Below are 15720 nucleotides of genomic sequence, written 5' to 3' on the forward strand. Positions count from 1 at the left end.
TTGTCTAGTACAAACATCTTAGTTTCTGTGCCTCTCATATTAATAGGAACTGGTGCAATGGCAGATGAGTGGGTGGGGTACAATAAGTGGCATTTCTGCAAACAATTATCTCCTCATTGAAATTTCTTTACAGCTTTTCACCCTGTTCTTTCACATATTTGGTAATCAGTTCCTAGAATATGCTGCTTTTCATCCTTTTTCTGTATTAAAACAGACATAAAAAAGAGAAATCTCCTAATCCTAACTTGAAAAAACCTTTCTACTCACTTTTATATGGACACTAATGATGGGACATAGATTAATGAGAAAATTGGGAAACCTGTCTTCCTGTGAATGTTTCCATTGAAGAGTGAGTCAGTTCTCAATCTTAGTTGGCATCGACAATTTTTATGGGTGTGATGATTTGGCAGAATACTCTGAGTGATTAATTCTCTGTCCTCTTTGCTGCTTTCCTCAAGATTTAAATGTTAAGTCCAAAATTTAGGGCAAAAACTAAACAGCTTACCACAGCATGAAAAACATTTTTTTTTTTTTAAGCTGTAACATATTTACAAAATGTGCAAAATGAGAAAATAATCACACTGAACCTATTAAAAATAAAACCCAGAAACTTGATCAACTATCTTTGGCCCATAATGGGAAAAGTACAAAGGTCAGCGCCTGCAGAGAAAGGCAGATTTTGGGCAAATCCAAATCCTCAAGTAGGGGAACTGGGTGTTGACTGCAGAAAATCACTTTATGACAGGCTATGCAAAGCTGAAATAAAAAAAAAAAAAAATCTCTTTCAGTTGCAAGTAGTATAATCTTCAGTGTCTGACCTAAAACTAAATCAGTACAAGTTATGAAGTATAAAAAATTCCAAAAAGGCTAATTCTAGCTGAGTGAGAGTTATAAAAATATTTAGAAAAATAAGAAATTATTTCTCCCTTTAAGAAGCTCAGCCTGAGATGGTTAAGCACAGAGGCACACCCGATACAACCTACATTCCAATCAAGGTTTTCTGTAGGAAATGCTACTGTAATTTATTATTTATAATTATTTTTTAAAAAGTAGGTCCCAGTGTCATTTTGCCTGAGTACACATGAAAGAAGAGAAAACCTACTACATAATGACCTTTATCTTAATACAATATTACCAGAACACTGGAAAATTCAGTTTTCGAAAAGGATAGTGTGAAAGCCATTTTCAAGCCTTATATCAGTAAGTGTTGGAAAAAATCCAAATGTTTATAAATGACATTATTTTTTCCATCAGGTGACACACATATAGCAATTTACACTTAAATTTAGTGATCAGAAAATACTGATGTAGTGACATGTTTTTGTAACTATAGCGTCAGACCGCACAACTAAAACACTGAGTGGTCATTACAACACTTGGGATGGAAAGGCAATCCAAGGCGAGCACTGGTTAGGAAGAGGCGGGGAGACAGAGTAGAAAGTAGAAGCAGGATGGAAATGCATGCTTTGTGATCAGTGTATGCAATCTGCAGGGGCCCAGAGAACACTCTACCTGAAGTTTGAATGCTTCTCTAATTAAAATGGAGAGATCAACCCATAAACAGAAACAAAGGCATTTTAAGGGAACTTTAACTGTTTATATTCTGTCTGTTCAGTTATAACCTGACTCATTTTGTTCACCAAAATACATTAAATGCCTGTTTTGTGGTTTACATGGTGCTGGGGTTGGGACCAAGGAGCAAAAAGAAAACATTGTCCCCAGCCTTAAATGTTTCACTGTCCAGTGGGGGAGAGAGAAGTCCTTTCCATTTACATTATTGCAGTGTGATAGAAATGGTGGCAGTGAGTTTATATGCTGAAGCCAGGAAGCCTGGATTTGAATCCTAGTTCTTCTATGTTAGGTATGATGTTGGGCAAGCTCTTTACACTTTGGTGCTTCAGTTTTCTTATCTGTAACACAGTGCTAATAAAAGTGTAATTTCATAGTGTTATGAAAGGTGCTATAACACACATAGCTCTTAATGGTGTCTGGCTCTGACTACTGTCCTTGTTTTAATGGTATGAGATGCAGTCCAGGATACAGCAGTAGGCCAGTCAGAGGAGGCTTTGCAGTTGAGATGAGATTTAAACAGAGTTCAGAAGCAGTTTAGTTGGATTTACACACATGTGCATAAATGGTAAAAAGGTGTGGGCCTGCATGTGCAAGCACACAGGGAAGAGAAGTCACTGAGAGTTTAATAAATCTGAAGAAGTTGGTGAGTAGAATCCAGACTGTACTAGGGAATTTTGGTTTTTATCTTCAAGACTGTCCCTGAATGTTTTTGTCTTTATACAAGCTGGTCTTCTCATTCTTTGTTTTCTGCAACAGTCCCATTTTCCCAGCCATTAATCTCTCTTCACTTCCATTCAATTAAATACTTGGCTATAAAGTAATCTTGTTTAAAAAAACACATTTAACTAGGTCAACTTTATGTATAACAACCTGCATTTTGTCCCTTGTTACTCTTTAGACTGAATCTATTCTGGCCTAGTACTTGAGTTCCTCTTTCCACGTTCTGAAAACACTATTCAAGTTTACCTCTTTCTTTGGATAATAGCGTTTTAGTAAGATTCAGTTCCCTGTCATTCTCATCTTTCTCCTCTTCTTGCTGATTTTATTTATCCAAATATCTGACTTTGCTTAAGCAGTTTCCTCTTTGGAATTTTAATCTTCCTAGATAAATTTTAATTTTTTAAGAATATGCTCATCTTTGACCTTCCTGAAGAAAAAGACAATTTGTCTGACCAAACCTCATACCATGTTGATAAGTTTCTGGCACCATAATCCCCCTGGTGTTGACCTTCACGATCACATGCTTTATATAGCCTTTTCCCCACTTCTCTCTCCAACTTAGTTCATCCCTTCCTTGTGGATGGAGACGTTCCCTTCTAGATCTTTTACTCTCTAATGCATGTACAGTACAACTACAGTATCTTGTCTACTAAAAAGTCCAACAAATGCTTATCAGATGAATGTATAACATACAAGAATATCACAATATAAGCTCCTTAATAATGCCAAGATTATTATGTGAAAGTTGCATGTAGCTTTAAAGATCAGCTTACAAGACACAAGAAACTAAATTGGAAGAGAAGCAAGATGGCTGGTATTTACTTAGGCATAATAGTTTACATAGATAAGTACAAAATTTAAAAAACTGTTGGAATTTTTTCAGTTGGGTGACTTTTAAAGTCAAGCTTCCATCATGAGACATAGGTGAAGACATGAAAGAATGCAGAACTCAGAGGAAATTCCTGGACACTGGGATTTAGAAAGAGTGAAAGGACCATTTATTTCAGTATCTATTGTGTACCAGTTGTTACAAGATTCCTAACTTCATATAAATTATTTCACTAATTCTTTCCAATATCTCCTCTCAACAGAAGTAATTATTATGATGGTCATTTTGTAGTGAATGTTACTGTGGCTCAAAAGTTTAAGGACTCCTTCCAAAATCTTACATCTAAATGATGAATCTGGATATAAATCCAGGTCTTTCTGCCTCTAGAGCCAAAGTGCTTTGAGAAGTGATATAGGCTTTATTGTCAGAATGGGTGTATTTAGAAAAAGGTTAAATAACTTGACAATTTTGGACAAGTATCAAACTTGGTTGGTCTCAGTTCTTCCAATCTTATTAATTTAATCTAGATAATCTCTAGAGCTCTTAAAACTAAATCCTTGTGAAGAAGTGGTATCTGTTTTCTTTTTTAAAAATCACATTGATTTAAAATCAATGATATTATAAGTCAGGGAAAACATTGTGCATATCAACAGATTAAATATTAATTATAGCAGGGACAGATAATTAGAATGAAGGAATTATTAACTTGATATATCTTTATTGTTTGATATGGCAAAATGATTTTTATCTTTGGAATAAGAATCTAACAAAAACAGGGAAAACTACAGCATTTTTAGTGATGAGCTAAGTTCAAAAAAATCAGTATCTTTTATTCTTTTATTTAATTTGGTAGTCAATATTTAATAATCTCAAATTTTATCTGACATACAACTTTGCTGGGCTAGGCTATCTTAAAATGTCTTTTTATTTTACTCTAAATAAAAATGCATACTAGAGGAGAGTAACCTGATTCTAGAGCCATGTCTACAGTCAGTCATGTGTTAAGTATTTGCATTTACTTTTGTTACCCTATATCAAAATGTGTCAAATATATTAAAGACCAGAAAGGAATTGATAAATGTATGACACTCTTAACTATTATTTGATGTCAATAATGGTAATTTTACTAGATTCTCAGGCCTCTTCTCAATATTGTGCAGCAAAGTATCATAAAACATGAAAAAGTCTAGAATAACACTTACATATAAGAAAGTTGAATGTGATAATTATCACTGAAATTTCTCTCATGTCCTAAAGAAACTAGTCAAAATTATTGGGTTTCTTGGGTAAATCAGATCTGGTTTGAACCCAAAACTTACACTGAATGCAATGAATTGCCAACACACAGGAAGTACTCTGATCATGATCTGTTAAAACCTTTTCCCATGTATTGACTTCTTCTACCATTTGACTCTTGTAAAGAAGGAAATTGGATCAATGCTAATAATTAAACATTCTTCTCTCAAACATAAACACATTGAAAACTAGCTATATCTTCTTTTGCCTACACATTTCTGAGCATGTTGTCACAGAACTTGGTTAGGTTAAATGAAAATCTTTATATCAAGCCACAAGTATGACAGAAACCACAAGGCAAAACTGTCATTGCATTTGAGGACATGTTGATACATTAATTTATACCTTAAGGGTTCAGATCTGGCTTGTATGAAACCCTAATTAAAACCAGTCATTAGAAAAAAGAGGCTCAAAGAAGAGGTAAAAATGAAGTCCACGTTACTTGACAACATGACACAAGCATAAAAGACTAAAAATACCATTGAGGCTGAAAGCCTGTAAAATTAGCCTCTTTTAAAAGCTACGTTTTACAAGGGACTATGATAAAAATTCAATTTTCTCTGGGGTCTTATATGTCAAAAAAAAAAAAAAAATCTAAAGATAAGAGAACAGAATGGGAACAATGGTCTACAACAAGTAAGTCCAATGCATATTCTTAATACAAAGACCACAGCTCAGAAGTGTGTCTCTGTAGTACTTGAATTTCCATACACTAAATAGATAATTCTAGACTACAATTAAATGGCTCCAAATACAGGCTAATAAGCCACACGCACTCACACATGAAACTCACAAAATTTAAACATTAATAAACACATAGTTTTTAAACAAATTGTTTCCATCAGAAAACATATTTTGTAATAACACAATGAAATGCTTAAGGGCAAAAATAAAAGATGGTAAGCATGCTCCAAATACTTCTGAAGGAAAAAAAAAATTCTTGTGAAACCCTACAGATATTGGTCAACAAATCAATTGCCTATTGTACCCCCACAGTGGTCCTTAGGCTAACTGGAGTCACATTTTTGGAAATCAAAGAGAAATTTAAAAATATGCTTTTTCAACTGTAATTTTAATGTCGTGATCTAAGTATGTGGTAAAATGTTAGTATTCAATGAGTATAGAGGGCAACTCATACCTTAAATTCTTCCAAGATCTTGTAATTTTTCCCATGATATTCACAAAAGTTTTTGACTTCTTTGCACTCAGGACAGCATCCATTGTGTTCCACTTTAGTACACTTTGGGTGAATTTTAGGGCATTCTGGCTGGTCACAGACAGGTCCATCCAGAGCACAGACACATGGGCAGTTGGAATGTCCTGGGAAAAATCTTTCTCCCAACTTGTATACAAAGCCACTGTCATCCACACACCCCTTCCCTCGATAGTCATCAAAAATCAGGTTGTCGTTACTGGAGGTCTGGTCACCTTCATCAGCAGGATAGTCTTCATGACTGATGGCAGCAGAGGTGACCAATCCGGGGATGACCAATAACAGTATGCAAGCTTCATGAATATGAAGAGCCATCCCCCTCCTCAACGGCTTCTGGATGTTCTCCTAATATTAGATATACTCAGCTCCTTCCATGAGAATACAAGAGGGGCAAGCTGAAAACAAATATTTAAAAAGAATGATTTGACACATATAAATAGAATATAGGTTCATTTAAACCCATGCTTTTAACATGTTTGAGATCTGTTTATTTGAGATCTATTTGGAAGTTTTGTTGTTGTTGTTGAGTTGTTAACTCATGTCCGACTCTTTGTGGCCCCATGGACTGTAGCCTGCCAGTCTCCTCAGTCCATGGGATTTCCCAGGCGAGAATACTGAAGCAGTTTGCCATTTCCTTCTCTAGGAGATCTTCCTGACACAGGGATCGATCCTGAGTCTTCCGCATTGCAGGCAGATTCTTTATACCACTGAGCCACCTGGGAAACCCAATTTGGAAGCTACTAAGACCTCAAATAGACTAAGTTCATGCAGCTATCTGCACTTTATTATGAAGTTTGGAGGGTTGATCCTTGACAATATATGCATTAAAATTTGTTGTTTATGAACTTCTTTTACCTTGGATATTTCAGCTTTAATTTACCTTCTGAATTTCAAAGGTCTAGCTTTGTCTATCTTATAAGAAGTGGTTTTACAGAGACTCAATTTTGCTAGTATTAATAGTTACAATTAACTCAAGAATATCTGAATGCACACTCTTTGAGTTCACTGACAAAACTAAACTAGTGAGTGAGAATGTATATATGTTACAGTCATCTGTGTGAAAACTCCAGAGATTAGTGAGAAAACATGCTGCTTCTAAAGAAACACAAAAAACCAACAGTTGAATGTAAATTATCATTGGATGAAGCTGGTACAAAGGCCTTCCTACTTCTTTATGCCCATAATTGGAGAACAATAGTGGTCTCAATGTGGCTTACTTGTTTAGGTGGATATGAATCTGGATTTTGAAACATAGTTAAGAAGGAAAATAGCACAGGTATTCCATAGTGAGTAACAGAATGAAAACTTAACATAATAAATAAAATGCCATGTATTGAAAAGGATTTGTTAAAAATAAATTTATTTGTATTATTGTCTACACCTTTATTTTATTCAGGAAGTAAGCTCCTAGTGGGCAGGAAAGATGTATCTGTAAATTATTTTTACAGTAACTTGGGTCTAATATTCATGTAAGAAATAATACTTGAATTACTTCAATGTAAAATAGCATTCACATATTCTCAAAAATATACCTCTCTGTTGACATGCCAAAGATACTTGCATTGAGGCAATTTGCACAAAAATGCCAGTGTACAACTGTTTGAAGTTTCCTAAAATAATAAGGTGTTGTCAATTCATAGAAAATGTACCTTATATACTTTGGTGTTACTGACTCTTGTAAACTTCACTTAGTATTAGTACTTGATGGGGAGTGTTGGTAGTAGGCTCTTATTTAAATGGTTAGAGTGACTAACTCATACAAAGCCTTGGAGAAATTGTGACTTTAGGGAGTACTGGATAAGAAAAATGTCAAATAATTCATTTGTCTATTTACATGTTGCTGGCTTTATGCCAATATTGCTAAAATTGTATATAGGACATTTTCAGACCATTTTACAAGGGTTATTCATTTATTTTCAGATTATAATAGCAGTGATAAACCATCTATTTTAGTCTAACATATGCACATAATAATTTCAAGTAAGATAAAGATGGCATTAGAAAACTTCAAGAACTATTATATTTGCATTTTAAGTTAGATATGCAAATTCTGGTAATAGTAAAATGGAAGATAGTATATTCATGCCTTCCTTCAAGAGAAAAAACTCTCTAATATTAGAATTCCTTCTGCAAAGGTGATGATAAAGGAGACGGATCTCTTTTAAAATATGTCAAAAATAATGAGTCACGACAGAACCAAAAAAATGCAAACCTATAATTCTACTTGAGAAGCTGGAAGCTCCCTTTGACAAAGCATTTTTTCTCTTAAATTACTACAGAGGCTACAGACATAATACAAGCTTCTGAAAAATCATAATTTTCTAATTAAGTCATGCATTTATACATTTCCAAACACTCAGAAAGTTTATCTTAGAAGAAAAAGGAGCTACTGTGCTTTCTTACAGTTTTCTAGTAGTATCTTGTCAATACATGCAAGATAAGCCATATAAAATACCCAGATCATTCTGTTTCAAAAGGACACAGACAGAAAATGATCTCTTTGCAAGCTACAGGTAGGCATTAATGTGTCAGGTTAGGGTAAATGCAAACTCAAAGGTAATATAGGGATGTCATACTCACTTTATATAAACATTAAACATGCTTTTTAAATATGAAATATATTTTAAAATGTGCATGGAAAAAACAAGGTCTTCTCTTCAATATAAGAAACTTATTATTTTTAAAAAAGCATTCTTACTAACTGTGCTACTCTTGTGCAATTTAATATTTACTTAAGAGAAGAAATATTAGAGAAATCAAATGTTTATCTGAAGATCTTTAATAAGTAAGTAAACACTGCTAAACTGAGGATCACTTCCCAGCTAAACTTTCCCCCTCCCCACATTGCTACATATGATTTAAAATGACTGCATCTATTTCTTTGAGAAAACAAACATAACTCATGTCATAAGATATACTTACCTAATCACTCTGGAGGTTAAATGGTGGTGGTGGGGGTCACAGACCAATACGAACTAAAAGATCACGTTTGTGTTAGGAAAGCAGTTTCTCTTTAATTATCCAAAGAATACATTTTTCAGGCTTGAATTAAAGGCAATCCATTCTACCTCCCATTTCAAAACACAGTCAAGAAGCAGTCTCCCGCCCTTCCAGAGAGAAACACAGCAGACACACATAAGAAATATGCTTTGGACCTGTCTTCAGAATTCAAAGCAAGAAGCAATGCTGGTCCTGTAGCAATCCGGACCCCAGGAGCAGAATCATGTTGAACTTATTTTTAGCCTTTTCCCAGATCCTTCTATGAAATTTCCCGGCTGATTATGCCTCCTCCGCACATGAGTTCACTTACACAGTGTTTGATACAGCAGTAGAGGTGATTTGGCTAGGCTCTGAGGATCAAAATCAGCAACAGCATGCTGTAGCTAAAAGCCCACTCCGCCGGCAATAACATCAGCATCATCCACAATATGTTGCTTGAATCCTCTCTTACACACCAGAAAATACTAACTGTGGACGTGAAGGAAAGGAGCAACTTTAGCTGGGTTTCTGCATCTCTGAGAGCAGTTTGTAGACTGCTGATTTGGAGCTCATTCTGCCGGCAGCCGGGAATTCCTCAGCACCACGGACAGCGCCAACAACTGGCTTCTGAGCCCAGCTAGGTCGAAATCCCGAGCTGCTCCTTGAGATCAGACTAGAGCATTCTTTAAGCAGTCGCATTTTATACTGTGGATGCGTGCGTTAGGAGGGGGAAAAGGCATTTTACGTGCGTGCGAGATACTTATTTGCATTGAAATTACAATAAAACACTAATTAAATAATTAAATAAAAAACATTGTAACTATATCCAGTGCATTCTTGCATGGGCTGCAGAGATGAAAGTTCTGAAGAGCTTTGCATTTAGATTTAAGCCACCTGCAGTCTCCGATTATTATTAACAGATAAAGCACAATCACTGTTAAAGAATTTATGAAAACGTTTGCTCCCAAATTCTACTTGACCCTTTGCTTGTAGAAAGCCTTTCCCGGTGCTATACATAATTACGCTTAAGATCCTCTTTCAGTTTAGACTTGATTCTTTTTCTTCTTCTTTTTTTTTTTTTTAAGTAGCCTAGTTCTCCTGCAGTTTGTTTTCTAACATTCAAAATCAATCTCCTGTAATTCATCTAGTCTGTCATTAGGCGTCATTGTAAAACTGTTTCTTCCAAACCACTAGCAAAGATGCTCTGTTTCGGAATTCTTATCAAAAGGAGGGAAAAAAAGAAAAGACACAAATAAATGCGCAGAAAGTTATTATTTTTTATTGGTAACTGTATGAGCACTAACATTTATGTCCAAAGCAAGTTTTAAAGGAAATTGTAAATGTTACCTGCTGACACATTTTACCAGCTATTTACTGGTTTAGGACAATATGAGGCATTTTCAAGCCTTAAAGGGAATACCCTCCCAGTGGGATACACTGACCGTCAAGACCACGTTCGAATGGTGCCGTCAGAGCCTCCAGAAAACAGAGTCTCTCCGTCACGAGAAAATATGACCGTGTGAGCCTCACTCTCATGGCCCATCAGTTTGTGAATCTGCCCAGATTTAAGATCCAGCAAATGGATAACGCCATTGCCACTTGCCTGAGCTAAAACTCGACCTGACAGAGAGAGGGGAAAAGAGGAAGGGAGAGAGAAAGAAAATCAAAGTTTTATTTCAAGCAGTAACAGTTTACAAGCAACAAAATATACAGTTTTGTTTCAACTATAATTCAGACTCATGTTAGATATCAGTCAACAAATCTGAACTGATTCCTGGTTGTATAGGAAATAATCCCATGATTATTTGATGAAATTATCTCTCTATTTTATATGTAAAGGTCATAAAATGCCCTGCTAGTCTCCTTCTATTTGGAATTAATAAATAATTTTGAGAAGATGAGATTGAAAGCAAGTAAACAATGAACCTTTCTTTTCAAGTGAATTATCTCTGGAAAAGTTTTAAAAATAGGATTCAAAACTATCTATGGCAAAGATATAAATATATACACTAATACATACATAAATATATGCACACAGTGGATAATTTATACTTAACATTTGTTATACTTAAATTTGTTTATTATACTAAAATTTGTTTATTATATTACATCACTGCTTAAAACTATAATAATATGCATTTATACTTTAAAAATTGTGATACTCATTAGTCCAACAAACTTTTATTTGGACTTGAAGTGAAAATAAATACCCCCATTTCAAAGATGTCTTAGCATTTTAAATCTAATTTAAAATTCTGTTAAACTAAAATTTTGTATCATAAAAGAGCTAAATATAGCACAGAGTATTCTCATAATTTTTATACCATATATTTGTGAGTGAATAATTTCCTTAAAATGAAAAACATATCCACATACAATTGCAACTAAAACTTTTATTAAAGAAATCCTGCCACAAACTATCAGGGATTTTGGAAGTAAGTAAAAGCAATAAAATATGTCTACATAAGTTCAGTGTGTGGGTTAAATAAGTGATATTAGTACTGTCCATGGGATTATGTAACCATACTTAGAAGGTATATATTATCATTCCAGTAATAACATTTAAAATTCATTAAACTCTTTCAACATGTTGTACACTAGATTTAGTAAATTTAATTACTATCTATAATTCCAGATAATCTTACAATATCTAATGATAAAGAAAATAATAACTCCTATATAGGTGAAGAAAAAGAGGTTTGGAAAGGCTAAATAACTTGCTTAAGATGACACCCTAGGTATTGGAGGGAGACACACTTAGTCACCAGCACTTTGAATACAGAGTCTGGTTTTTTTAGTCATTCGGTTTGTCATATCCAGCACAGCATTGTTATCAGTGACACCTTCTTGACCAATGTTAAGTAGGTGATATACTGTAAAAGTAGAGCTTTACCATTCCACGTTAAAAATTCTATAATGATATTGCCATAAAGGTCACTGTGAAATATTTAATCACATATTATAACCCAAATTGCCATGAATAGTCTCTAAAACATGGTAAAATTGACCATGATAAATATGGCCTATTTGCAAGATATGGCCTTTGTATCTACTGGGCTTCTTCATCTAGAACAAAGCCTGACACAGCAAAGATCCTTAGGATGGATTTGAGTGTCCAAAGCAGCAGACATGAATATTTATTACAAAGCCCCTTCTACCAAGTCTTTGCTGACTGAGACGTTACATATGGATTCCACTTTCAGCCTTACACTATAGACCGTTGTTTGTGACTTTCCTAAGAATCAAATGACTTTCTTTGTCTCATCTTCATGTAATAACAAGGTAGGTGGTAAATATCATTGTCTATTTTTGCAAAGAAAACCAAGCAGAATCAAAGCCCCTAAAGAAAAGGGAAAGAATTTAGCTTTTAAACATTTTGTTGGAGTCAAATCTCTAAAAATTATAATTGAAAATATTTGTAAAAGTTATTAGTAATTTCTGAAAATTTGATCAATAAAATAGAGAAAATAATAATATTGGAATTTGATGACAGAAGTATATTATTTCATAATATAATTCAACAATACCATGCTGCAGGTATTTAAAAAAGGTGTCTTTGCTTGAACAGATTTGAGTCAGCAAGGTCATGGTGAGGTTTGCAGGTTTACTTGAACTCATTTTGAAAAGACTGTAAGATTGTGTGTATCCATCTATTTATTTAACATCATGTTACACAAACTGGAATCAAGATTGCCAGGAGAAATCTCAATAACCTCAGATATGCAGATGACACCACCCTTATGGCAGAAAATAAAGAGGAACTCAAAAGCCTCTTGATGAAAGTGAAAGTGGAGAGTGAAAAAGTTGGCTTAAAGCTCAACATTCAGAAAACAAAGCTCATGGCATCCAGTCCCACCACTTCATGGGAAATAGATGGGGAAACAGTGGAAACAGTGGCTGACTTTATTTTTCTGGGCTCCAAAATCACTACAGATGGTGACTGCAGCCATGAAATGAAAAGATGCTTACTCCTTGGAAGAAAAGTTATGACCAACCTAGATAGCATATTCAAAAGCAGAGACGTTACTTTGCCAACAAAGGTTCATCTAGTCAAGGCTATGGTTTTTCCTGTGGTCATGTATGGATGTGAGAGTTAGACTGTTAAGAAGGCTGAGCGCTGAAGATTTGATGCTTTTGAACTGTGGTGTTGGAGAAGGCTCTTGAGAGTCCCTTGGACTGCAAGGAGATCCAACCAGTCCATTCTGAAGGAGATCAGCCCTGGGATTTCTTTGGAAGGAATGATGCTAAAGCTGAAACTCCAGTACTTTGGCCACCTCATGCGAAGAGTTGACTCGTTGGAAAAGACTCTGATGCTGGGAGGGATTGGGGGCAGGAGGACAAGGGGACGACAGAGGATGAGATGGCTGGATGGCATCACTGGCTTGATGGACGTGAGTCTGAGTGAACTCCAGGAGTTGGTGATGGACAGGGAGGCCTGGTGTGCTGGGGTTCATGGGGTCGCAAAGAGTTGGACACAACTGAGCGACTGATCTGATCTCATCTGATCTGATCACCTCTATGAAGTATATTGGATTATTACATGGCACAGAATGTCTGGCATCAAAATTAGTTTTACTGGGAATTGGGATGCTTAACTTCTTCTGCTGCTGCTGAGTCATTTCAGTCGTGTCTGACTCTGTGCAACTCCATGGACTGCAGCCTACCAGGCTCCTCCATCCATGGGACTTTCCAGGCAAGAGTACTGGAGTGGGTTGCCATTGCTTTCTCTGTAATTGCTTATAGGTTAGAAGATTTTCAAAATTACTTACCAGGATGTGTCAATTACTAATTAGGATGTATCAATTACTAATCAGGATGTACCAATTACTACATTAGTATCTACTGGTGTGAGAGAGATGGGTGGTACTCTCAAAAGAAAAAAAATCCCAGACTACTGGTAACATCTCTAGAAAGTATTTAGAAACATGTGCACAGTTATCTTTCTAAACTGATGACTGGCAATAAAAAATAAACTACAGGAGGAATCATTTGTCATACCAACGTCACAGTCTTAATGAAAATTTAGGAAGGATAGAAGATTTAGCTACATCAAACTTGGTCAGTGGAATTAAAATGCAATAGATATGAAACTTTAAATAGTACATGAGGATTTACGAAAACTTGTACTAACAATGTTCATGTTGAATGTGTCTTTTTAAAAATGTGAAAAAAATTATTTCTATTTTAAAATTTTATAACATTTTAACAAAATATTTAATCATTATAAATTTTAATAAAACATTGACTCCTAATATGCAATTCCTGAGTAAACAGATTATTTAAAATGTCACTTAGCATGGTATATAAGAATGATTATACTAAATTATAAATGCACACATTTCACAAATATCACATGGGTGTACAGTATAACATTGTCAGACTTTATTTTTCTGGGCTCCAAAATCACTGCAGATGGTATTGCAGTCATGAAATTAAAAGACGCTTACTCCTGGGAAGGAAAGTTATGACCAACCTAGATAGAATATTAAAAAGCAGATACATTACTTTGCCAACAAAGGTCCATTGAGTCAAGGCTATGGTTTTTCCAGTGGTTGTGTATGGATGTGAGAGTTGACTGTAAAGAAAGCTGAGCGCCGAAGAAGTGATGCTTTTGAACTGTGGTGTTGGAGAAGACTCTTGAGAGTCCCTTGGACTGCAAAGAGATCCAACCAGTCCATCCTAAAGGAGATCAGTCTTGGGTGTTCATTGGAAGGACTGATGCTAAAGCTGAAACTCCAGTACTTTGGCCACCTGATGCGAAGAGTTGACTCATTGGAAAAGACTCTGATGCTGGGAGGGATTTGGGGCAGGAGGAGAAGGGGACGACAGGGGATGAGATGGCTGGATGGCATCACCGACTCGATGGACATAAGTCTGAGTGAACTCTGGGAGTTGGTGATGGACAGGGAGGCCTGGCGTGCTGCAATTCATGGGGTCGCAAAGAGTCAGACACAACTGAGCGACTGAACTTGAACTGTACAGTATATGATTAAAATACTTAGCATTATAGTTTATCAACAATGATCTAAAAATAAAGGTATTTAAAAATATAAATATTTCAACATGTATTATGTAAAAAATGACTTGCTCCTTTTTTGATTAACATTTATGTTATCAGGATGCCCAGACTTTTACCAAATAGGGAGAAAGTAGGCAGTCCAGGGAGAAGATTGAAATAATTTTCTAAGTGTTATTTTTTATGTAAATCAGTAGATATCAATAATGAATGATTATGACTATCTTCTGACCCACACATCTCTGAAAAACTTAATATTTATTTTCATCTATCAATAATTCAGAATAATTTCTTGTCAGTTAAATCACTATCTTCTTTGCTGACCAATGAGTTTGAATGAGGATAACTTGTATTACTATTCATTTTACTCCTTTGGATTAATTTGCCAACTTCTTCTGGCTAATTTTGCCTTTACTCAAAGCCAATAAATGAGCCAATAGATCTTTAAAAAATTAGTATTTCTTTAAAATTTTAGTACTAAATATACTTAACATTATAGAGCTTCTTTATACTCTGTTTTAGAAAGAAAATTTTTGAAAAAAAATACAGGTTTAATATCTTGAACAAAGCAGTCTCAATTGGATTTGGTATAAAAACTTGAATCTTTGAATCTCTTGATGTATATAAACTCTAATAGCCCATGGAAATCAAGTGGTAACACTGTATCTGGGTATATGAAATCACTTTGGGTGAACCAACAAAAATTGAAACTCATTGCATATTAACAAAATGTGTAAATATTAGTAAAATGTTGGCATTTTAAAAAACTACTGGCAGAGTCCTTACTGTCTGAGCCACCAGGGAAGCCCCAAAAGATTCTATGGGGATTCTCCAGGCAAGAATACTGGAGTGGGTTGCCATGCTCTCCTCCAGAGGATCTTCCCAACCCAGATATGGAACCCAGGTCTCCTGAATTGCAGGCAGATTCCTTACGGTCTGAGCTACCAGGGAAGCCTTTTGATTTTAGATACAAACGTGTGAAAGTTCAATTTGAGAGTAAATACCAAAAATACCCAAGAGTTACCTTAATCTTTTCACCACTCATCTCTTAACCTAGACAAATTCTACTTAAGTTTAGGAAATCTGCATATTACC

The 15720-nt window shown here is 35.2% G+C and overlaps 2 protein-coding genes across 2 annotated transcripts in view; both read right to left on the minus strand.

Moving 5' to 3' along the window:
* Positions 1–5964, minus strand: part of VWC2L (von Willebrand factor C domain containing 2 like) — a 207872-nt gene extending 201908 nt beyond the window's left edge. The window contains exon 1 of the mRNA XM_005909589.3: positions 5556–5964. Coding sequence (XP_005909651.1) covers positions 5556–5945 — 390 coding nt within the window. The 5' untranslated portion in view covers positions 5946–5964. The remainder of the gene's footprint in view (positions 1–5555) is intronic.
* Positions 5965–10014: 4050 nt separating this feature from the next.
* Positions 10015–15720, minus strand: part of SPAG16 (sperm associated antigen 16) — a 1070067-nt gene continuing 1064361 nt past the window's right edge. The window contains exon 16 of the mRNA XM_070387101.1: positions 10015–10229. Within this exon, the coding sequence (XP_070243202.1) occupies positions 10054–10229 (176 nt within the window). The 3' untranslated portion in view covers positions 10015–10053. The remainder of the gene's footprint in view (positions 10230–15720) is intronic.

The sequence above is a fragment of the Bos mutus genome, chromosome 2, assembly GCF_027580195.1.
Source record: "Bos mutus isolate GX-2022 chromosome 2, NWIPB_WYAK_1.1, whole genome shotgun sequence".
NCBI classification, from domain to species: domain Eukaryota; kingdom Metazoa; phylum Chordata; class Mammalia; order Artiodactyla; family Bovidae; genus Bos; species Bos mutus.